We start from the raw sequence: 24942 nt of genomic DNA, 5'->3' as shown, positions 1-24942 counted from the left end.
TGCACAGCTGCAAACCTCTGAAGGACCCTGCATCTTGTTGTTCAGGGGACGTTGGAGGCACAAGCAGCTTCAAAAACTTGTCTGCTGCTATGACAAGGCTTTTTTGCCGCTGCTCTTTCAACCTGACGTAATTGCCTGTAGGAAAGAGTCCTCAATTTGCCCTTATCAGCACGCACACGTGTGTACTGTGAATCAGCTACATACTTCTTGATTGCCAAGACACTTCATCCTGATCATCGCACAATGTTGATTGTAGTCATGCCTTGACCTAAACACTCCACAATTTGTTGCTTCTCAGCAGCCGACACATCCTTTTTCTTTCCCATTTTGGCAGAAAATGTAGGCTGCTTAATAATGTGAGACAGCCTTCTTAAGTAGTCTTGCCTTTCATTGGACACACCTGCCAAACTAATTAGCACAGGTGTCTGCAATTGCTTACAGTGATATAAAGAGCCCTGACACACATCACCATCAATGAGTTTAACTGACAAACAAACAAATTCTTCCCTTATCACTCCTAAACACTTTTTCCATAATAATTTGGAACACAGTGTACATGTGCTTTTCCACAAAACACCAGTGGTTCACGTAGTGAATCTTACAGTTCTAACTTGCCAACCGTGGTCTGTATGGAGTTGTTCAATAAAGGGCCCAAAATTAAGATAACATAGATGGGAGAGGTCTCTATGAATAGGAATTCCTAAGTATTTGATACCCTGTGAGGGCCAGGCAAAGGGAAAGTTGGACTGGATGGAATCCTATATGGATTTGGGGAGGGAGACATCGAGGGCCTCAGACTTCGCTGCATTGATTTTAAAATTTGACCATGTAACAAAGTGATCTATTTCAGCCATAACAGCATGGATGGATATATGTGATTGAGTGATATATACTAGGACATCATCAGCAAATAGAGAGCACTTGTACTCGGTGCCTCCCACCTCAATCCACCTAATATTGGGGTTATGGCGAATTGATGAGAGCAGGTGCTCCGTCACTAGGATGTATAAGAGAGGGGACAGAGAACATCCCTGCCTTGTCCCATTGGTGATTGTGAAAGGTGATGAAAATGTTCTGACGCGCCCCCTGGGCCTTGAGACACCCGGAGCCGGACCCTTTTTGGTGGATGCTGGTGGTTGTAGTCTCCGTGGCGGCAACCCGGTTCCGTGGCTCAGGGCGGTCAAACCAGTGGCGGAACTATTTATGTGGTTTTGATGTTTAAATGTCCGACTACGCCACCCGTGGATTGCGGTCAGAGTGAACCGCCGCTCCAGGGCAGACCGCTGAGGCTGGTGTTGTGGGTGCAGCAGAGCGTAGCATAACTCCCCACGGGAGGAGTATAGCCTCAGGGCAGTGTATGCGGAGGATGGGGGTGATGGTGCAGGGCAGCAGCAGTAATGACACGGAGTCAGTGATGCAGTCCAGGGCCTTTACTCACAGTTCTTATTATCCAGACCACGTCTGCAGGTAACGGCTGCCCACGTCGTACTGTGCTCACCAGGTGAGGGGCTCAGACAACTCCCAGATAACTTTGGAGTGCTTCACAGGACCCCCTTTGTGTGTCCTTTGTCTGGCCTTTCTTACCAACCCTTCTGTCCGGCTGCCTCGGGCCTCCTCTTGGTAAACTTGGCGCCAGTTTCCCTGACCCTATGTGGTGCCTTCCTAGCGGGTGTAGCGAGGGGCTGCGCCACATAAAATGTCACAGCCTCCTGTTTCTAGCTGAGGGTCATTTCCTGCCTCCACTAGTTTCGGGGACCGGTCTCCCCCTTTGGCCTGACCCCTCCACGCAGGTGGATTCGGGCGTGCGGTGGCGACTCGCCCATCCGCACCCCTGAGATCTCTTCGTTCCTCTTTCCTGGAGCCTTCTCCGCTCCTCTTCCTTCCTTCTCCCTCTTCCAGGCCTGGGCCTCTGTTACTAGGCCCGCCTCCGGAGCAGAGCTCATGCAGAGCCCCTGCTCCCTGCCACTTCTGCTCAGACTTCTCTGCACTGAACTAAGATGGTGCCCACCTTTTATACTCCCTTCTCAATGCACCCAGGAACTGCTTCCTCCCTGCTCCTGCACTACAGGGTTCCCCTTCCTCAGTGTTCCCTCCCCCCACTCCAGCCAGGGACAGGGACTGTCGTGCCCATCTCAGGGGCATATTGGTCGCCCTGCCCCACGGCAATGTGGTGTAATGCATGCAGGTGTCGGGTCCTGATCCACACTACATCCTTACCTGAGAGTGAGATATCACACCTCTGGGTGAGGTGCAATACCTCTGTAGCAACCGAGCCCTCAGGGTGCTACAGTTCCATTTATCTTCAGCCTAGGTGACGTATTGCGATACAGGGCCGTGATTTTGGCTATAAAAGGGTCCCCTAGACCCCTACCCCAAGCTTTTTAAGAGAATCATATATGGCGTGCCAGGAGACTCTATGGAATGCTTTCTCAGCATCCAACGAGAGTATCTAATTACAAATTTTTAACTGCATCTAGCCCAGGAAATACTTTGTGCCTAGTAGCAGTGTCTGCTAGTCAGCGGATTATCCCGGCTGTTAAGCAAGCTACACCACCTGTAGTTTGGACACTTAATTTTTTCAAAGGAAATGCTTCGGGACCACGGGATACTCAGTGAAGAGCATCAGGAGGCACCCCAAGGCATAGGGGCTCGGACTGGCAGTAGGATGCCTTGCGGTGGACAGCCGAGCTCGATCCTTATAAAAGCTTTTTAACTGCAGCAGCTTTAGTGGACGCTACTGGAGCTGGAATTACGCGGCTGCTGGCATGAGACTTGCCCTCCAATAGATCCTTGTAAATGGATTTAAAGTGTATTTATTCAAATTAGAGACAATTTAAATTAAAAAGCTTAGAGCTGCCTCCACCACAGGGGGGCTCGCTCGACCCACCAGCGGACAGGCACCAGTATTGGGAGAGGGGGGCTGGCCGTCAGGGTTCACCGCGGCTCTGGCACAAACCCGGCGACACGGAGGTGGCACGGGCAGGAGCGGACTGAACGTGTCGGCTTCTCACTTTTTGGATTTTAGAAGGGCATGACATGCCTATATCTGTGTCTCCCCCTCCTTTTACTCCTCCACCTCTTTTCTTTTCGCATGACTATATGTACTTGTCACTTTTCCATGTGTTAGTTGTGTCTTCTGAGCAGTTTGTCAGCTTTTGGACACCTTTGAAGGTGTTTTCTATGTGTTTCTATGTGTTTTTGTTTGCCTGCCATTGGTTTTAACGGTGTTCGAAGGTGTTCAACGAACAGTTCGACGAACAGTTCGGCGAACACACGGGTGTTCGACGAACCGAACCGAACTCGAACACTACGGAGGTGGCTCAACACTAGTCCTCTCCTATAAAATTATAAAATATTCCCACCTTACCGTCCCCCCTTTTATACCATGACCACCACCATACTGTTCGCCTTGGTCAAGTACAACCACCACTGTCCTCGCTCATGAGTTAGAGTGGTGTGAAAAAGTGTTTGCCTCCTTCCTGATTTGTTATTCTTTTGCATGTTTGTCACACTTAAATGTTTCAGATAACAAAACAAATGAAAATATTAGACAAAGATAACACAAGTAAACATAAAATGCAGTTTTTAAATGAAGGTCTTTATTATTAAGGGAAAAAGAAATCCAAACCTACAGGGCCCTGTGTGGAAAAGTGATTTCCCCCTAAACCTAATAACTGTTTGGGCTACCCTACAACTGCAATTAAGTGTTTGCGATAACTGGCAATGAGTCTTTTACAACGCTCAGGAGGAATTTTGGCCCATTCATCTTTGCAAGATTGTTGTAATTCAGCCACATTGGAAAGTTTCCAGGCATTTATCACCTTTTTAAGGTCATGCCACAGCATCTCAATCAGATTAAGGTCAGAACTTTGACTAGGCCACTCCAAAGCCTTAATTTTGTTGTTCTTAAGCCATTCAGAGGTGGACTTGCTGGTGTGTGTTTGGATCATTGTCCTGCTGCATAACCCAAGTGCGCTTCAGCTTGAGGTCACGAACAGATGGCCGGACATTCTCCTTCAGGATTTTTTGGTAGACAACAGAATTCATGGATTCATTTACCACAGCAAGTCTTCCAAGTCCTGAAGCAGCAAAACAGCCCAGACCATCACACTACCACCACATTTTACTCTTGGTATTATGTTCCTTTTCTGAAGTGCTGTGTTACTTCTACGCCAGATGTACTGGGACATACACCTTCAAAAAAGTTCACCTTTTGTCTCGTTAGTCCACAGAGTATTCTCCCAAGTCTTGGCACTCATCAAGATGTTTTTTGGCAAAACTGAGATGAGCCTTTATGTTCTTTTTGCTAAGCAGTAGTTTTTGTCTTGGAACTTTGCCATGCATGCCATTTTTGCCCAGTCTCTTTCTTATGGTGGTCATGAACACTGACCTTAACTGAGGCAAGTGAGGCCTGCATTTCTTTGGATGTTGTTGTGGGGTCTTTTGTAACCTCTTGGATGAGTCGTCGCTACACTCTTGTGGTAATTTTAGTCGGCCACTCCTGGGAAGGTTCACCACTAATCCATATTTTCACCATTTATGGATAATGGCTCTTACTGTGGTTTGCGGAAATCCCAAAGCTTTAGAAATGGCTTTATACTTTTCTAGACTGATAGATCTAAATTACTTTGATTCTCACTTGTTCCTGAATTTCTTTGGATTGTAGTATGATGTCTAGCTTTTGAGGATCTTTTGGTTTACTTCACTTTGTCAGGCAGGTCTTATTTAAGTGATTTCTTGATTGAGAACAGGTGTGGCAGTAATCAGTCCTGTGTGTGGCTAGGGAAATTGACCTCACCTTCCCAAAGATGTGATAAACCACAGTTAATTTATGTTTTAAGGGAGGGCAATCACTTTTTCACACAGGGCCCTGTAGGTTTGGATTTCCTTTTCCCTTAATAATAAAGACCTTCATTTAAAAACTGCATTGTGTGTTTACTTGTGTTATCTTTGTCTAATATTTAAATTTGTTTTATGATCTGAAAAATTTAAGTGTGACAAACATGCAAAAGAATAAGAAATCAGGAAGGGGGAAAACACTTTTTCACACCACTGTATACCCACCACACCTTCATCCTTAATGAACTATGCCCTGCACATTGTTTTCCCCATGCTGACCCCCCACTATGCCTGCACTCCATATTGAGCCCCTTTTTTGCACTGTCCCCACCAACTCCATACTCAGCCTTCTCACCAAACTGCCCCTTCTTCATAGACAGCCCCTATGCTCCGCTTCTCCATTCAGACTTTCCATACTTCCCTGCCTCCCTGGAGAGACCCTCCATACTGCCCCATCTGCATACAGAGACCCCTTCGTACTGGCCCATCTTCACACCGAGTTCCCCTACACTGCCCCATGTCCACACCGAGTCCCCTCATCTCTACCCCATATCCATATAGAGCCCCCCCCCTATGCTGTTCCTTCTCTATACAGACACCCCTATACCGCCCCATCTCCAGGAAAGCCCTTCCATACTGCCTCATGTTCACACAGAGACCCTAACACTGCCCGATCTCTATATAGTGCACACCTATACTGCCCCATATCCATATTTAACCCCCATACTGTCCCATCTCTATACAGAGTCCCCCTATACTATCCCATCTCCATACAGAACCTCCCTAGACTGCCCTATCTCCATACAGAACCCCCTAGACTGCCTTATCTCCATCCAGAGAACTCCTACACTGCCCCATCTCCATACAGAACTACCTAGACAGCCCCATTTCCTTACAGAGCCCACTTAAATGACCCATATCCATCCAGAGACCTCTAAACTGCCTCATCCCATTCAAAGCCCCCTATACAGTCTCATCTTCATACAGAGCCCCCTATACTGTCCGATCTCCATAGGGACCCCCTTATGCTGCTCAATCTGCATAGGGACCCCCTTATACTGCCCCATCTCCATAGGGACATCCTTATGCTGCTACATCTCCATAGGGACCCCCTTAAACTTCCCCTTAAACTTTCCCATCTCCAGAGTCCAGCTATACTGCCCATACTGAGAACACCTCCCCCCTTACCGCCTAGCAGTCATAAAGAGATAGCAGACCCTAGCTACAGTGGCGACCAACAGTTTTGCATATTTTTTTTTAAAGTGTGATTACTTCTCCCTGGTTGTTTTGATGTCATTTTCTTGGTGATTTTAGTAAACTGGAATGCAAATGGTTGTCAGCTATGAGGACGAAAATTGTGTTTGATATGGTTTTACCCTTTGTGTGTTAGTTTTCAACATTTGCTGGTCAAAATGTTTTGCATATTTTGTCATGGTTAGTCGAATTTTGCCAATGTTTTTTTTTTTATGTGTGTTTTTAGATTGAAGCATAGCAAAGACAAAGCCAAATTTATCACCAGATGTCAGGAAGCTTATACTTTCTGAGAGTGAAGTCAGGCAAAAGCCAAAAAGAGGTAGCTATAGAATTCAACTGTTTTCAGATTCAAGTGTCATGTATATTAAAGAAAGAAAAAGAAGGTTCTGGAACAGCTGACAAGCCTAGAAGTGGACGACCACGGAAAACTTCCTCCAGTGTTGATCACATTATTAAGAAAAAGTCAGTATCTAATGTCCATAAAAGTGCTGTACAGATTTCACATGAAATGAACGAAGAATATGGGGTCAAAGTGAGTCGCCAAACTGTGGTGCGACGGCTAAGAGCAGTAGGGTTGAATGCATGAGGTCCAGTCAAGAAGCTTTTCATCTCTGCAAAGAACCGGAAGGTCTGACTTGAGTTTGCCAAAGAACACAGCTAATGGAAAGAGACAGATTGGTCTAAGGTGTTGTGGTCTGATGAATCCAAGTTCAATCTGTTTGGTAGTGATGGCAAGCACTATATACCACCCAATTGGAAAATGTAATGCTGTAAGGTACCAAACACCTACAGTGAAACATGGTGGTGGCAATGTCATGGTTTGGGGCTGCTTTTCGGCATCTGCCATTGGCCCTCTGCAAAGAATTGATGGAAATATGAATGCTACCATGTACAAGGATATACTGGAAAATGTAATGCGGCTACATGGTAGAACCAAAGTAGGCAGGGGATGGAAATTCCAGCAAGACAATGATCCTAAGCACACATCTAATTTAGTCAAAAATTGTTTAGCAAAGAAAAATGTTCGCCTGTTGCAATGGCCAAGACAATCGCCTGATTTACACCCTATAGAGCACCTTTGGGATGAGTTAGGGCGACAAGTTGGGGCCCGTACCTATAGCAATAAAGATGAATTGTTTGCAGATTTGAAAATGGAATGGAGCAAGATCCCTCAAGATGTCTTGAATACCCTAGTGGCTTCAATGCCCCGTCGGTGTGGTGCAGTAATTAAAGCAAGAGGTTATGCTACAAAAAACTAAGTTATGGCATTGTAAACAATGAATTACTCTCTATGTTGTGATCAATAAACAGTATATGCAAAACTTTTGGCAGTCAGTTTTCTTTAATTAACTGACCATACCTATGTTTAAAAGCATTTTGGTTAAAATTAAGGTCTTGCATGATGACAACTTCATGTACTTTCAATTCATCACCAGGGAAATGGCATCACAACAACCAGACCGAAGTAATCACACTTACTGGAAAAAAAATGCCAAATTTTTGGTCGCCACTGTATATACTGTCCAAATTAGGTCACCTCGCCCAAGCTGTCCCCTCTCCATGTTAACCCCCTGATTATAATGAGTCCACATCTTCAGCTCTGCGAGCGCTTACCATCTCCTGGCTGCCGCTCATGCGTCCTCCTCTGCTACGCTTTGACGACATCTTGATGAGATGACATCAGGGCAGGGAGCTGCTTCCAGAAGTGCTGGCGGTTGCATATTCATTTGCATTCAATAAAACTACTAACCTCACTCAGCTCCCCGCTGCGCTGTGTACTGAGGCACAGCTGGTGTTAAGGGAGCATGGAAATGAAGGACTCCAAAATGGCGCTGATATCCTTAAAGCCGCACCTAAATTCTTTATATTTTAGATGACTCAACATATATCTGCAAATTTGCAATAGATATAACCACAGAATTTATAGCCTTAAATGAACACTCTGCTTGGGTGGGAAGCACCCATGAGAATACCCTAAAAGGCTTTGCTTGCTGTGCAATAAACAAGTTTTGCTTTGATCCTATTTGTTGTCAGTGTGGTCCTTCCGTGCATGTACTTTCTAAGATCAAATCTGGAGACAAACAATTAAGAGGAGCACACTCTAAGGGTGCGTTTCCACTTTCAGGATTTCTGCGGTTCTGACGCTGCGTATTTATGCAGCATCCAAAACGCAGCAGCCAGATATTACAGCATAGTGGATGGGATTTCTAGAAATTCCAAATCCACTTTGCGACTACATGCACCAGCGGATCACCAGCAGAAACTGACATGCGGCACGTCTTTCAGATCCGCAGCCTGTCAGTTTCTCTTGCAGGTACGCATGTGGATTTTCCCCATAGACTTGCTTAGATTAGGAAAATCTGCATTTGTAAAAACATAAAATGATACAGAAAGAGAAAAGCAATTGGGAAATTTGAAAATATTTGGGGACCCTGGTTAAATGTTCCTGGACTTCCATCTGGAGTACTGTTGAGGGATAGGATATGGCAATTGATGGTCTCAGGCTAGAAAGCTTCAGTATTCCCTAGCAATGGATAAAAAGGCAAGGCAGGGGTCATAAAGATCAGAGCCGACTCATGTGTGTCTATAGATCTGGGATTTCTTTGGTGCATTGAATTATTTACATGGTTTTAACTGGTGTATCATTGGGGGAAGGAGGGTTCTTATTTAGGTTTCTCCTTTATTTATTTATTTTTATAGAAAAGTAAAAATGTTCATATAAAAGGATGATAGTGTAATCAAACGTTAAATGATATTGTGAAGGCCTGTTGTACGTATAGAAACCAAAAAAGCGCCAAATACATCAGAAGTCAAAAAAAGTGGGTGGTATACCATATGAGTATAACGGAAAACGACCCAAGCAAACACTGCTAATTAACGCATTGAAGAAAAGAGTAAACTGCAGAATAAAGTTTTTAGAAAAAGTATAAACATTTTATTAAGTATGAGTATTCTGAACGTGGGAACGTACCCTTAAGGTGTACAACCAAAACACTGGCACAATGTAGTCATGTCATTGTGCCTGCAGTGATCTCAGACTTACAGGTTCAGTGATGGAAGACGGAGATGATGGCTCAGTGTTGCATCATTGTATTCACCGGTATTTAGATTGCAAAGATGCAAATACTGGAGGAAGTGTGACACTGGGTAGAGGATGGCTGCATGGTTCTGGACGCCAGAACAGTCAAAAGACCGCATGTTGCCAGTACTTTTCCAGGTCTGGTATAAATGTAATATGTTCACGTGGTAACAAATGGATATATATTTATTCTGCATCGCTCCCACTGATGTCCTTAACATCATATACAGTACCTCATGTCATTCCTCACAAAAATAGGGTGCTCTAGTTGTTTCCCCAAATTTTTTTCATTTCCCTCTGATCACTGACTTTTTCATCACTTTTATTTTTACTTCTCATTCTTTGTTCAAAACTTCAAACAGTTGGATGTTTGGTTTGTCTTGATCTAGTGTGAAGTATGCCCCACCTATGATTTACCACAAGAGCATTTTAACCGCTTCCCGACCACCAACGGTAAATAAACGTCGGCGCTTGCTGGGCTCTGTGCAACGCTAAGCAGCTTATTAACGGTTGGTGGTCTCGCAGAGCTCAGGACCCACTACAGGATCCAGGAAGCGCTGCAATTCCGATGCAGAACGGTAGCTCTGACAGGTGACATCATGATCAGGTCCCAATGATGTTAACCCGTTGCTATATTCTAAATGCCGCGATCCATAGCGATCATGACATTTAGAAGATAGTGAGAAGACAGCTGTACTCACCTCCTCTCCAACGCCCCTGTGATGTGATCCGAGCATTGTCATGGCAGCCGGAAGTCACATGATGACCTCCAGGTCTGCAAGCTACTGTGGCTTGTTTAACTCAGCCAGAAGCTGAGTCTAACAGGAGATCTGCCAGAGTAAAACTGACAGGTCTCATCCAAAGCAATATATGTGTATTGCAATGCATGAGACCAGTGATCAGTAAGTATAAAATTAAAACCAGTTAATACAGTAATATGAAAAAGTTTGGGCACCCCTATTAATCTTAAGCTTAATGTTTTATAAAAATTGGTGTTTTTGCAACAGCTATTTCAGTTTGATATATGTAATAACCGTTTGACACAGTAATGTTTCTGCCTTGAAATGAGGTTTATTGTACTAACAGAAAATGTGCAATCTGCATTCAAACAAAATTTGACAGGTGCATAAGTATGGGCACCCTTATCATTTTCTTGTTTTAAATACTCCTACCTACTTTTTACTGACTTACTAAATCACTTTTTTTGGTTTTGTAACCTCATTGAGCTTTGAACTTCATAGCCAGGTGTATGCAATCATGAGAAAAGCTACTTAAAGTGGCCACTTGCAAGTTGTTCTCCTGTTTGAATCTCCTCTGAAGAGTGGCATCATGGGCGCCTCAAAACAACTGTCAAATGATCTGAAAACAAAGATTATTCAACATAGTTGTTCAGGGGAAGGATACAAAAAGCTGTCTCAGAGATTTAACCTGTCAGTTTCCACTGTGAGGAACATAGTAAGGAAATGGAAGAACACAGGGACAGTTCTTGTTAAGGCCAGAAGTGGCAGGCCAAGAAAAACATCAGAAAGGCAGAGAAGAAGAATGGTGAGATCAGTCAAGGACAATCCTCAGACCACCTCCAGAGAGCTGCAGCATCAACTTGCTACAGATGGTGTCACTGTGCATCGGTCAACTATACAACGCACTTTGCACAAGGAGAAGCTGTATGGGAGAGTGATGCGAAAGAAGCCGTTTCTGCAAGCACGCCACAAACAGAGTCGGCTGAGGTATGCAAAAGCACATTTGGAGAAGCCAATTTCCTTTTGGAAGAAGGTCCTGTGGACTGATGAAACCAAGATTGAGTTGTTTGGTCATACAAAAAGGCGTTATGCATGGCGGCAAAAAAACACAGCATTCCAAGAAAAACACTTGCTACCCACAGTAAAATTTGGTGGAGGTTCCATCATGCTTTGGGGCTGTGTGGCCAATGCCGGCACCGGGAATCTTGTTAAAGTTGAGGGACGCATGGATTCCACTCAGTATCAGCAGATTCTTGACAATAATGTTCAAGAATCAGTGATAAAGTTGAAGTTACGCAGGGGATGGATCTTTCAGCAAGACAATGATCCAAAACACCGCTCCAAATCTACTCAGGCATTCATGCAGAGGAACAATTACAATGTTCTGGAATGGCCATCCCAGTCCCCAGACCTGAATATCATTGAACATCTGTGGGATCATTTGAAGAGGGCTGTCCATGCTCGGCGACCATCAAACTTAACTGAACTGGAATTGTTTTGTAAAGAGGAATGGTCAAAAATACCTTCATCCAGGATCCAGGAACTCATTAAAAGCTACAGGAAACAACTAGAGGCTGTTTTTTTTGCAAAAGGAGGATCTACTAAACATTAATGTCACTTTTCTGGTGAGGTGCCCATACTTATGCACCTGTCAAATTTAGTTTGAATGCAGATTGCACATTTTCTGTTAGTACAATAAACCTCATTTCAAGGCAGAAACATTACTGTGTCCAACAGTTATTACATATATCAAACTGAAATAGCTGTTGCAAAAACACAAATTTTTATAAAACATTAAGTTTAAGATTAATAGGGGTGCCCAAACTTTTTCATATAACTGTATATTGACTGAAAAAACAAAAAATTACACATATTTCGTATTGTCGAGTCTGGAGCAACCCAATATATAAAACTGTCACTAGTTAACCTCTTCTGCGCACACCGTAAAAAAAAAAAAAAAAAAAAAAAGAGGGAGCAAAAAGCTATGCTTTTTCAACATACTGCCGAACAAAAAGTGGAATAAAACGCGATCAAAAAGTCAAATGCGAATGAAAATGCTATTGCTGAAAACATCATCTTGTCCCGCAAAAAAACAAGCAGCCATACTGCTCCATCAGAGGAAAAATAAAAAAGTTCTAGCTCACAGAATAAAGGGATGCAAAAACAATTCTTTTTTCTATAAAATAGTTTTTATTGTGTAAAAGCGCCAAAACATGAAAAAATTATATAAATGTGTTACCACTGTAATCGTACTATCCTGAAGAATAAAGCTGCCTGATTAATTTTACCACATATGGAACCACATAAAAAAACCTTCAAAAAAGCAATTCCTGAATTGCTGGTTTTTGTTCATTCTGCCTCCCAAAAATCTGAAAAGAAAGCGATCAAACAATGTTATGTGCCCAAAAATGGTACCAATAAAAGCATCAACTTGTCCCGCAAAAAAACTAGCCATCACATGAATCTGTCATCTGAAATATGGAAAAATTATAGCTCTCAAAATACGGGGGTGCAGAAACATGTTGTAGTAAAAAAAAAAAAGTGTAGTGTGTGATAGCTGCCAAACATAAAACCTTATATAAATCTGGTATTGCTATAATCGCACCGACCCAAAGAATAAAGTCATCCAATCACTTATACCGCACGAGGAACAGTGTAAAAAATAAAACCAATTCTTGGCCTGCTGCTGATTTGTTAATTCTGCCTCGTAGTAAGGCTTGGCTCACAATTATTCTGTGCTCTGTGCTGAGCGCTTACACCGGGGTTTCCGTGTAAATCTCTGAAATACGTGATTCAGATGGAACACCTGGAGGAAGATTTCCTGTAATGAGGCAGATGGAGGCACTGTAGACGCCGTCTGACCTGTGATCCGGGGGTGTCCGTCTCTTTAGGTGTGCATAGAAGTGCCATTGGCCACAGTTTTGAACAACTCTGAAAAAAGGAAACTGCTGAACAGAGGCTAGACAGAGTCTAGAGTAACTCTTGCTACCTCATTATAGTGAATAGATCCCTCAAGGGTTTCATCTGAATCACATCACATAGAGATTTAAATGGAAACTCCGATATAATTGCTCAGTGTAGAGCGCAGGATTAATGTGATCCAAAATGTTATGCAAAATGTTCCTAACAAAAGCTTCAAATCAATCCACAAAAAAAGTGCCCACTCAGGTCCTTCATATGTCTTTGGAAATATAGGGGCTTCCACGTTACTGGTAGCACAAAGGTTCTGGGAAAGCGCTAGGGCTCCTCGCCCTCCAAAAGAAATTCAGCAAATTCTGTACTCCCAAATCCAAATGCCCACCTCCCTTCTGAGCCCCACAGTGTGCCTAAATCACATTTAGCGTCCACATGTTTGGACTGTAGCGATGAGAGCCTGCCTAATTTACGGGTGTCTCCAGAAGCACCAGCTGGGCACAACATACTGGGCACTACAATGTATTGGGAACTACAACACATTGGTCACTACAATGGCAGCTTGAAATTTTCACTCAGCAACATCCACTGTTGCTTGTTTCTGGAAAACACCCATGCAGTCAAAATCGTCACTACACCAGTAGATAAATTCACAAAGGGGTATAATTTCCAAAATGGGTTCACTTGAGGGGGGATTCTGCTCTTCTGGCACTTAGGTGCTCTGTATATGGAGTAAGCAAACTATTCTACAATAATTTGTTCTCCAAGAGTTAAATAGTGCTCCATCCCTCCCGAGTCTCACCGTGTAGTTAAGCAGTATTGTACAGCCACTTATAGGGTACTGCCACGTTCAGCAGTAAGATGCTTCTGGCGTTGTCTATTGGTCATGAGTGGCTTGACACAAGGAATGCGACACTTGTAGCCCATGTCCTGGATACTTCTGTGTGTGGTGGCTCTTGAAGCAATGACTCCAGCAGCAGTCCACTCCTTGTGAATCTCCCCTAAATTTTTGAATGGCCTTTTCTTAACAATCCTTTCAAGGCTACGGTTACCCCGGTTGCTTGTGCACCTTTTTCTACCATACTTTTTCCTTCCACTCAACTATCCAATAATATGCTTGGATACAGCACTCTGTGAACGGTCAACTTCTTTAGCAATGAACTTTTGTGGCTTAGGCTGTGTGCCCACGTAGCATTTTCAAGCGTTTATGCTGCGGAAATTCCGCAGCATAAACACTTGGGAAGCGCTTGGTAATCCGCCCCCCCCATGGTCCTCAATGACAAGCCGCACTTTCAATGCCCATGTTGTGGATTTTTCCGCAGCGTTTATGCTGTGCTCAAAAATCCGCAGCATGTCCATTAATTTTGCGGACACGCAGCGTAATCGCCGCCATTGACTTGCATTGGACCGCGTGACATCCGCATCACTGCATCTGCACATGCGGATATCACACGGTTCAATGTGCGGATGGTACCCAAGTCTGGAGGAGAGAAGACTCTCATCCAGACCTGGGTACCATAGAAAACTGTAAAAAAAAGAATAAAAAAAAATAAATAAAGTTTATACTCACCTACCGATGTCCTCTCGGTGTTTTGTCTGCTCCGGGACGGTGTCTTGCAATGTTCGCGTTGATGTGAAGGACCTGCCATGATGTCACTGAGTCATGTGACCCATCACATGGCTCAATGACATCACTACAGGTCCTTCACACTACCGCAAGCAGTGCAAGACACCGGACGGAGCAGACAAAACACCGGGAAGACATCGGTAGGTGAGTATAAACTTTTTATTTTTTTATTTTTCACCATTCTTATTCTTTTTTTTTAACTAACTTGGTCACACTACTATAAATCCATGCCGGTTGCATGGATTTATATAGTGTGAACAAGTTGTCAAGCACTTTTCCAAGTGATGCTAAAATCGCTTGGAAAAGCGCTTGATAACCCGCATGAGGAAATGCATGCAAAGACGCTTCACAAACGCTTCTACCTGGCGGGAAAACCGCATGTAAAATCCGCATGCGTTTTTCCTGCCAGGGAGAAGCGTAAAAAATATGCTTCATTTCCGCAACGTGGGCACATAGCCTTACCCTCCTTGTGGAGTGTGTCAATGACTGCCTTCTGGACATCTGTCAAGTCAGCAGTCTTCCTCATGATTGTGGAGCCTACTGAATCATCAACATTAACAGAAATAAACACTTGAAATAGATCACTCTGTTTGTAATGACTCTATATAATATATGAGTTTCACTTTTTGTATTGAAGAACTGAAATAAATTTACTTTTTGATGATATTCTAATTTAGTGAGAAGCACTTGTAGTTTTCATACTCCACAAGTTTTCAGAGATACAGTGGGGAAAATAAGTATTTGATACACTACCGATTTTGCAAGTTTTCCCACCTACAAAGAATGGAGAGGTCTGTAATTTTTATCGCAGGTACACTTCAACTGTGAGACTAAAATCTAAAAAAATCCAGAAATCTAATTGTATGATTTTTAAATAATTAAATTGCATTTTATTGCATGAAATAAGTATTTGATCACATAAAAACCAGCAAGAATTCTGGCTCTCACAGACTTGTTAGTTTTTCTTTAAGAAGCCCTCCTACTCTGCACTCATTACCTGTATTAATTGCACCTCTTTGAACTCGTTACCTGTATAAAAGACACCTGTCGCACACTCAGTCAATCACACTCCAACCTCTCCACCATGGCCAAGACCAAAGAGCTGTCTAGTCTGAAGAGAGCTGGGGCCACAGTCTCAAACATTAGTCCATGGACCCACTATCAGTATTTGGTCAGTATTTTTTCTCGGAGTCAGAGCCAAAACCAGGTGAGGAACAATCAGAGAAGAGGTATAATAGAAACAAGTGCACCAATTCTGCATTTATCACCCACTCCTGGTTTTGACTCCCACTCCTGAGAAAAAATACTGACCGATAGTCAGTAATACGGATAGTGGGGCTGTGGCCTAATGGAAAAAATCTTCTCCTAGTTAATATCAGCAGGAACAAATGACCACTATACACAACACAATCCACTATACCAACACCAACATAATACCACATAAAAGGAACAAATACCGCCACACCATGACCAGACCGCATATTACCACCACATAGTGACCGAATAATACCACAAACAAGTAACAACTACCGTCTACTGATAGTGGGGCCATGGCCTTACCATTAGCAACACACTATATCGTCATGGATTAAAATCCTGCAGGGCACACAAGGTCCCCCTGCTCACGCCAGCACATGTCCAGGCCCATTTTAAGTTCACCAATCACCATCTGGATGATCCAAAGGAGGCATGGGAGAAGGTCATGTGGTCAGATGAGACCAGAATAGAACTTTTTGGTATCCACTCCACTCGCCATGTTTGGAGGAAGAAGGATGAGTAGAACCCCAAGAACACCGTCCCAACCGTGATACATGGTGGGGGAAACATCATACTTTGGGAGTGATTTTCTGCAGAGGGGATAGGATGACTGCACCATATTGAAGGGAGGATGGATGGGGTCATATATTGCAAGATTTTAGCCAACAACCTCCTTCCCTCAATAAGAGTATTGAAGATGGATTGTGGCTGGGTCTTCCAGCATGACAATGACACAAAACACACAGCCAGGGCAACTAAGAAGTGGCTCAATAAGAAGGATTTCAAGGTCCTGGAGTGCCCTAGCTAGTCTCCAGACCTGATCCCTACAGAAAATCTTTGGAGGGAGCTGAAACTCAAAGTTGCCCAGCAACAGCCCCGAAACCTGAAAAATCTGGAGAAGATCTGTATGCTGCAGTGTGTGCAAACTTCTGTACCAAATATTACGTTCTATTTTTCCATTGTATCAAATACTTATATCATGCATTAATAATCAAATTAGTTATGTACAAGTCATGTACATGGTATGCTCCATTAGATACGATATAAAGATACATTCATTTGAAAAAACTTGTAAATCAAAACTATTAGTTGGTCCAAAACAAGGAAGAAGTGCAATTTTCACAGTATAAAATTGACAGTTAAAATCCTTGGCAATGGCATAATATGATATGCAGTGAAGTTAAAGAGTTTTTATGGAAGTAACTTTCTTATCACTAAACAAAAAAAGCAAAGCCACAATAAGAAGAATTAAAAGTCCCCCAAGATTCAAGAAAAAAAACACAGCAAAAAAGCAGCAGTATTTACGGTACCTGCTCAGATATTCAGACCTAATGCACTACCAGGATGCAGCAGTCCCATATAACAAAGATGGCGGCTATACAGGTGCAAAATACTCATGAGACAACCGCTCACAACCTACCATTTCATAGAGGGGGTTATTACTTAGTGTGACATGCAGAAGTAGTGCTGTTGCTTCAAAAGCATCCAGCAACTATTAGAAATAACACAAACACAGGAGACAGGAAGTGTTGTGCTTCAGAAGCATCCAGCAACTTGAGGGGTTAACACAGTCACATGAGACAGGGAGTGTTTTAGCAGAGCCCCAGGGGGATTGTGGGGAACTTGTTATTGTAGTCTGGCTGAAGTCGAAGAGAAAGGTGGTGTGTTATCTGGATCTGACAGAAGGCAACTGAACAAGATTCAGATCAGAAGAGAAACTAAACACAGGTCAGATAAACTCCCTGAACTAACAGTGCAGAGTATTATCGGGCAGGAAGATAAGGACTGGAAGGAATTGTGTCACAGGGATCATCTCCCTCATCAACCCACCCTCCATCTCCATGCAGGATAAAGAATGCTGTGTAGTATTGTGTCCTTGTGAAGGAAAAGCCTGTGGTTGTGTATGCATAGAAGTGTGCTGCTAAGAGATCTAATCTATGCTGAATTATGCTACTGTGGAGACTGTAATACTGTGCCTTGTGAAGAAACTACTGTATTGTTACTGGAGCCGGTTGCTCAAGAAACTCAGACTGTACTGTAATGAAATTGTGCTATAATATCCCTGAATTGCACTGGCCATGCTTCAGATTAAATTCCACTGTTAAACTGTTGAAAAAGACTCTTGTCAGATGTGTCTGGTCAGCAATTGAATCTATCGTGTGTCTGAGAGAAGCTGCAGCCTATGGTCGCCCTGAGAAATAGTTCCCCCAGGATTCCAAAGAATTCATGAAACCCGTCTCGCCCTATCTGAACCAAGCGGCATGCGTGTAATATTAGTATTAAAATCGCACACAAAGAGGCTTGTATAGGGTGCTGTTCACACCTGGGTAGTGCACAGCAGCTGGCTTAAAGCCTATTAGTTACACCCATACTATTAGATTAGGCGGGTTGCCCAGTACTATCCAAGTGCACCCCATGAGAACAGACACTCTAGTTTACAATGCCAGCACTGATGGGCTTGGCTGCACCCTGAAATAAAAATGTGCAATACTACTGCTTTTTTTTTGCTGTGTTTTTTTTCTTGAATCTTGGGGGAATTTTAACTTTTTATTGTGGCTTTGCTTTTTGTGTTTAGTGTAGGGACTCGTAAGCATGAGGACCCTTGACGCGAGCTTGCGTATTTTGGCAAAAATATCGACCAATACCTTATTTATAGTGATGGGCGAGCAATAAAATGCTTGGGTGCTCGATGCTCGGGTCCAGCAAATTGGAATGCTCGGGTGCTCTACCCGAGCAACGAGCCCAATGTAAGTGTATGGGAAACTCGAGCATTTTTCAGGGGGCGGTCTGCAGAAGGCCTAAAAATTGCCCAAATCGATGGGAACAGTGCTCAAATGACATGGGAACAGCATAGGGAAAACCCCTGGAAGCATTTCTGACTCCACTGCTGTCAACAATGTTGTCAGAGGTATTACGCCACTTTTACGGACTCAAAATAAAACATACAACGAAACCAAAATGGATTTTCCTGGGAAATATGTTAAGGAACATCCTTTCCAGGGTAATGGCTTGTATATAAGGAAAAATAACCAAAAACAAAAATACTCCTCCACACCTTGGGCTATGTTCACACGTAGCGTTTTTGATGCGTTTTTGCACTTTTGCATTGCTTTCAAACGTGACAAATGCATTCACCGGGAAATGTCATTTTAACATTTTACAACCTTATCTGGCCATGTGGTGTGTGAGACATGATCAGACACATCCTGTTTCATTTATGAAGGAGGGACTCTGAAAGTCACAAAGCCTATTTTTATAGGGCCATCAGGCCTTTACTATTCTTAAAGGGCCAGCAGTCAGCCCTCACTATTCTTAGAGAGCTATCAGCCGGCTATGCTTTGTTGTTCCCATTACTAAAGAGTGGGTTTCCTATACTGTTATTGCGTATGCAGTGAGTGGCAGGTCTGCCCAAAATTTGGACGCACCCAAATACCCCTTTGAAAATTTGGACGCACCCCAATACCCCTTTGAAGAGACTTAGAGGAGGCCCTCCTGAAAACAATGTTCCCATTATTAGGAAGTGGGTCTCCCATACTGTTTGCCTATGCAGTAAATGCAAGGGCTGCCAAAAATTTGGACCTACTCCAATGCCCCTTGGAAGAGACAGAGGGCCTCATGAAAATATGCTCCCATTATTAGGAAGAGGGTCTCCCATAGTGTTGGCCTATGCAGTGAATGCAAGGGCTAAAAAAAAAAATTGTGAGGCACTCCAATGCCCCTTGAAAGAGACGTGAAGGTCAGAGGGCCTCCTGAAAACAATGTTCCCATTATTAGGAAGAGGGTCTCCCATAGTGTTGGCCTATGCAGTGAATGCAAGGGCTAAAAAAAAAAAATTGTGAGGCACTCCAATGCCCCTTGAAAGAGACGTGAAGGTCAGAGGGCCTCCTGAAAACAATGTTCCCATTATTAGGAAGTGGGTCTCCCATAGTATTGGCCTATGCAGTGAATGCAAGGGCTGCCAAAAATTGGGAGGCACTCCAATGCACCTTGGAAAAGAAGTGGAGGAGGGCCTCATAAAAAATGTTCCCATTACAAAGGAGCGGGTCTCCTATACTTGTAATGACCATGGACTAAGTGTATGGGCTGACAAACATTTACCCCTGGGGGGGTATACATGAACATACTGTAAAATTTTTTTTTTTTACGGGCCTCATAAACACACTTTAAAAAATTATGTGGGTGTTGCATCACGGACCACGGTCACCCTGGTGATATGGTGGTGGAGGATGAGGATAAGGAGGAGGACAAGAGCAAATAGATTTTTCTGTATTTTCATGACTATGAAAATTGTACATTCACACTGAAGGCATCAAAACTATGAATTAACACATGTGGAATTATATACTTAACAAAAAAGTGTGAAACAACTGAAAATATGTGTTATATTCTAGGTTCTTCAAAGTAGCCACCTTTTGCTTTGATGACTGGTTTGCACACTCTTGGCATTCTCTTGATGAGCTTGATGTGGGTGTTTGTTGTGGCACAATTTCAGCTTGCCCACGGCCTCGGCATGAACCATCACGTCCAGTTCCCCGTCCCTTGCCACGCGCCTTGCCCATTTTAAATGGCGAACAATATCTTCCACGCTCACTACAAATGGCTGAATTTGGAGCGATCCGTGTGACGGACCAACCAGTTTTAAATAGCTGGCCTGTAGGTAACTAGTTTTAACAGCGACCTTGTGTCAATAAGTTCGCTGACACACTGCAACAAAATTTCAATGGAGGCCAGAAATGGCAGAATTTTCAGCGCAATTATATGTGATCCATGTAACGGACAAACCACAGTTTTAAATAGCTGGATTTTTAGCGCTGTATTATGGAATGGACCTGGCTGTATTCTGCAGTGCCAACAAGCAAATGACGCAGAAAAATGGTGCTCTCTGCTTTTTAAGCAAATAATCAGGATTAAGATAAAAAAAATTATTCCTGCCCCCTGATACCTGGGGCTATTTCTACAAACATAATATCTGTAAAAGCACCAGCAGAAAGAAATGGAATGAATCCTCTTGCCATATGCATTGCAGTCTGCTATATACCCTGCCTGCAAAGCACTGATAATCTCTGCAGCTGGATTAGTCCTCAGAAGGACTGTTAGTTGAGATGGATATGTGTAGAGAATATTGTGCAATACCTACACTAACTAATAAACAACCAAATCTCTCCCTAGCTTAGCAGCACCTCTCCCTACACTGCCTGATTGTGGAATAGAGTGTGACGAGCATGGCGGCGCCAGGTCTGATATAGACCTGATGAAGCTGGGCGGCCAGCCAATCACTGTAATGCCACAATCAACATGGCTGCGGCATAAGTGTGTGGCAGACAATCCCTGCATGTTGATTGGCGCTCTAAAGAGCGCCAAACATGCAGGGAAGGGACCTGAGCATCGGGTGAGTACTAAGTAGTTGCGAGTATGCTCGCTCATCACTACTCATGTATTATATATGTATTTTTGCACTTTTTTATTCCAGGGTGCAGTCAATCACATCAGTGCTGGCATTGTAAACTAGGGTGTCTGTCCTCATGGGGTGTACTTGGATAGTACTGGTCAGCTTGCCTAATGTAATAGTAGGGGCGTAACTAATAGGCTGTAAGCCAGATGCTGTGCACTACCCAGGTGTGAACCGCGCCCTATACAAGCCTTTTTGTGTGCAATTTTAATACTAAGCATTCACCCCCTCCATTAAATGTTAGGTTGTCATTGCTTGTCTCATCAGTATTTTGCGCCTGTACAGCCGCCATCTTTGTTATATGGGTTTGCTGCAGCCTGGTAGTGCATTAGGTCTGAAGATCTGAGCAGGTAAATACTGCTGCTTTTTTTGATGTTTTTTTTTTTTTTTTTTTAACTTTCTTATCCATGGGACCTCCATGGTACAGAGAATCTGTCTGAATGGAAGAGTCTGAGCATGCACACCTCCACGAGACTGGCGAGTGCAGTGCTTGGCTATCTATGTCAGTCTCATAAAGAATGGTTGGAGACAAGATGCAAGTGCTCAACTTCTGGTCCATTCAGATTGGGCACTGCGGAGTCCTCTTCTCTAAATCAAATGACCTGAGCTGATAGTCATACATGCCTATGAAGCAGCTCAGATCAAGAGATCTGGTAGTCAGCCTGGGTCTTCTGTTGCCTGAACAGTCTGTATTGACAGATGTGTATAAGCGGCCTAGGGTTTACTCACGGGCGGCTTATGTCCGCATCAGGAGGTGACCCGCCATCACGATGCCCTATCAACAGGTGCCGGCTAAGGCACGTGCACAGCCAGTTTTCATTAGAAGTGAGAGCAATGCCATACTGGTATCGGAATACGCAGGTTTTCTGCATACAAATAGGTCGCCTACAATAAAAGGTTACCCACTATCTGGACAACTCCTTTTTTAACCACTTTACAGCCTGTGCGTATTAGTACGCACAGGCCGTAATCCCCCAGTTCAGCGGGGGCTCCGGAGCTGAGCCTGCACATGTCAGCTGCTTATTACGGCTGTTGCGGGCACATGTCAGCTGCGGGTGGAATCGCGATCCACCCGCGGCTGTTAACATGTTAAATGCCGCTGTCAATCTCTGACAGCGGCATTTAACATCGCCGTGCCAGAAGTGCGTCACTTACCCCGTCACGTGATCGCGGGTCTCTGATGGGTGGGCATGACAACCCTGGGTCTGCAGCAGACACCAGTGGTTGTCATGTGCTGATCGCTATGAGCGCCAACTAGTGGTCGGCGCTCATAGCACAGGAGCATTTCTGCTACATAGAGGTGATCTGCTCATCACCTCTATGAAGCAGAGGCGATCAGACAAGTGCTGCTTCTAGTCTCCTATGTAGACTATAGAAGCATGTAAAAAGTGAAAAAAAAGGTTTTTAAAAATATTTAAAAAAATATGAAAGTTTAAATCATCCCGCTTTCAAAATAAAATAATAAAAAAAAACCCACATACACATATTTGGCATTGCCGCGTTCAGAATTGCCCGATCAATATAAAAAAAAAAAGAATTAATTCGATCGGTAAACGGCGTAATGAGAAAAAATTCTAAACGCCAGAATTACGTTTTTTGGTCGCCGCAATATTGCAATAAAATGCAATAACAGGTGATCAAAACATCCGATGTGCCCCAAAATGGTATCAATAAAAACTTCAGCTCGGCGCGCAAAAAATAAGCCCTCACCCGACCCCAGATCCCGAAAAATGGAGATGCTACGGGTCTCGGAAAATTGCATTTTTTTTTTGTTTGTTTTTTTAAGCAAACTTTGGAATTTTTTTTCACCACTTAAATAAAAAAGAACCTATACATGTTTGGTGTCTACGAACTCAGAATGACCTGGAGAATAAGAATGGCAGGTCAGTTTTAGCATTCAGTGAACGTGGTAAAAAAAAAACAAAAAAAAAAACAACCATCTGTGGTATTGCACTTTTTTTGCAATTTCACCGCACTTGGAATTTTTTTCCCGTACACGATATGGTAAAACCAGTAATGTCGTTCAAAAGTACAACTTGTCCCACAAAAAATAAGCCCTCACATGGCCATATTGATCGAAAAATAAAAACGCTATGGCTCTGGGAACAAAGGGATCAAAAAACAAAAAAGCAAAAATGGAAAATCCCAAGGTTGTGAAAGGGTTAAAGGGAATCTGTCACCACTTTGGAGTTATCAGACCTCTAGTATGGCCATACAGGGTACAGAAAAGTAAATCTATACATACCTGTATGGCCCATAGTAGAGGTCTGATTGCAGAGAAAAGTGTCTTAATCAATTCTATCTTGTACAGGCTTTAGTATTCCCCACCTATGTGCTTAGTATTCCCCACCTATATGCTTATCATATCCCCCCTCCACGTCACAGGGCCCTTTTCTCTGCATCATTCCTCTACTATGGGCCATACAGGTAAGTATAGATTTACATTTCTATAACCTGTATGGCCATAGTAGAGGTCTGATATCTCCAAAGTGGTGACAGATTCCCTTTAAATCAAATCCCCCCCCTTGCAAAATTAAATAGCATTCTCAACTCTGCTGCCCCATAGATCACATAACACTATTATACCACGTGAACACGCTGACGTGAGCGCAGCTGCCCAATAGTGGCCACAGGGCTCATGTGGCATAATGTCACGCAAGCCCCAGCACCAACATCACTGCCCCAGCATCAATGTGGGGTATATGTTATGGGGGGGGACTTCACATCAAAAGGGACTGCCTGGGTCGTGGGAACCCCTGTATTACAGCTTGCGGACATACTAGCAGCTCTGTGCTCTAAAGCAGCACTCCCTCTCCACAGACTGCAAGGCACCAAATAATGTGGCTTTTACAACGTCTGTTATTTACGTTCCAAGCAGAACAATATTCCACGAGGACAGGCCGATCACGTAGTGACAGATGGTCTGTCGGGAACCGCACACGCCACGGCTGAGCCGGCCCGGTCGACAGCCCCACTCCACCGCGTCACCCGCATCCTGTCACTAGTACAGCTTCTGACCACGCCCCCTTTACAGAACGTTTTCAAGTACGCAGGCGCGGGGACCCAGAGGAGTTGGGGGTTGGGCGAACATTGGAAAGCTTTCATAGCTACTTTGCTCAATGGCGGGAAATTTTGAGAAATTCCTGAGTCCCGGGAAGGGTAATGGTCTGCGAGCCACCAGGCGATTTGCCGTGAGCGAGTTGGTGACGTGCGCAGAGCCCTTCGTGTACACCACATGCAGGAAGACTGGCGGAGGAGCTTCCGTGTGCGACCACTGTCTGCGCAGGTACTGTACTGGTTTACAATGTTTCTCTGCAGCTGAGAGCAGCCGGCCAATGAGGGCACGGGGGCGGGGCCATTGTCTGCTGACTCCTCCCTCGGCCAGGTGCCTTGCAGCTGATCGTGTGCTGTAGTTGTGTCTGCTGATAGTTATATACCAACGTGTGGGACTAGAAGGCTCAGCAGTCTCCAGAAATGTCACCTCCTGTGCAGAGATGGCGGCGGCCACCAGAAATAAGCCCCCTTCATCTGATAAATGTACAATTATGTGAAAGCACAAGGGCTCTCCGAACTAGCCGGCCATGCTGCACACGTCAGCCACCCGGTGTACTAGTGCAAGAAAAAGCTAAAAACTACCTGCGGTAATATAACTGCACAAACAGGACTTCCACTGATGCTGGCCTCCTCACAGTATTAGGCCAGGTTCACACGGCTGCGTTTCTTTTCTGCAGTGAAAACCCTGCATTCACAATGCCCATTTTGTAGCAGTGTTGCAGGGTGTGGA

The 24942-nt window shown here is 43.9% G+C and overlaps 1 protein-coding gene across 1 annotated transcript in view; it reads left to right on the top strand.

Moving 5' to 3' along the window:
• The first annotated feature begins 24170 nt into the window (after positions 1–24170).
• The window catches only part of SMYD3 (SET and MYND domain containing 3), a 1332179-nt gene continuing 1331407 nt past the window's right edge, over positions 24171–24942 (top strand). Inside the window, exon 1 of the mRNA XM_073672800.1 lies at positions 24171–24444. Coding sequence (XP_073528901.1) covers positions 24278–24444 — 167 coding nt within the window. The 5' untranslated portion in view covers positions 24171–24277. The remainder of the gene's footprint in view (positions 24445–24942) is intronic.

This window comes from Phyllobates terribilis, unplaced genomic scaffold (assembly GCF_046119375.1).
Source record: "Phyllobates terribilis strain yellow unplaced genomic scaffold, ASM4611937v1 Scaffold_3__8_contigs__length_932513732, whole genome shotgun sequence".
In the NCBI taxonomy this organism is placed as follows: Eukaryota; Metazoa; Chordata; class Amphibia; order Anura; family Dendrobatidae; genus Phyllobates; species Phyllobates terribilis.
Note: the sequence above shows the minus strand (reverse complement) of the source record. Positions and strands in the feature narration are given on the sequence as shown.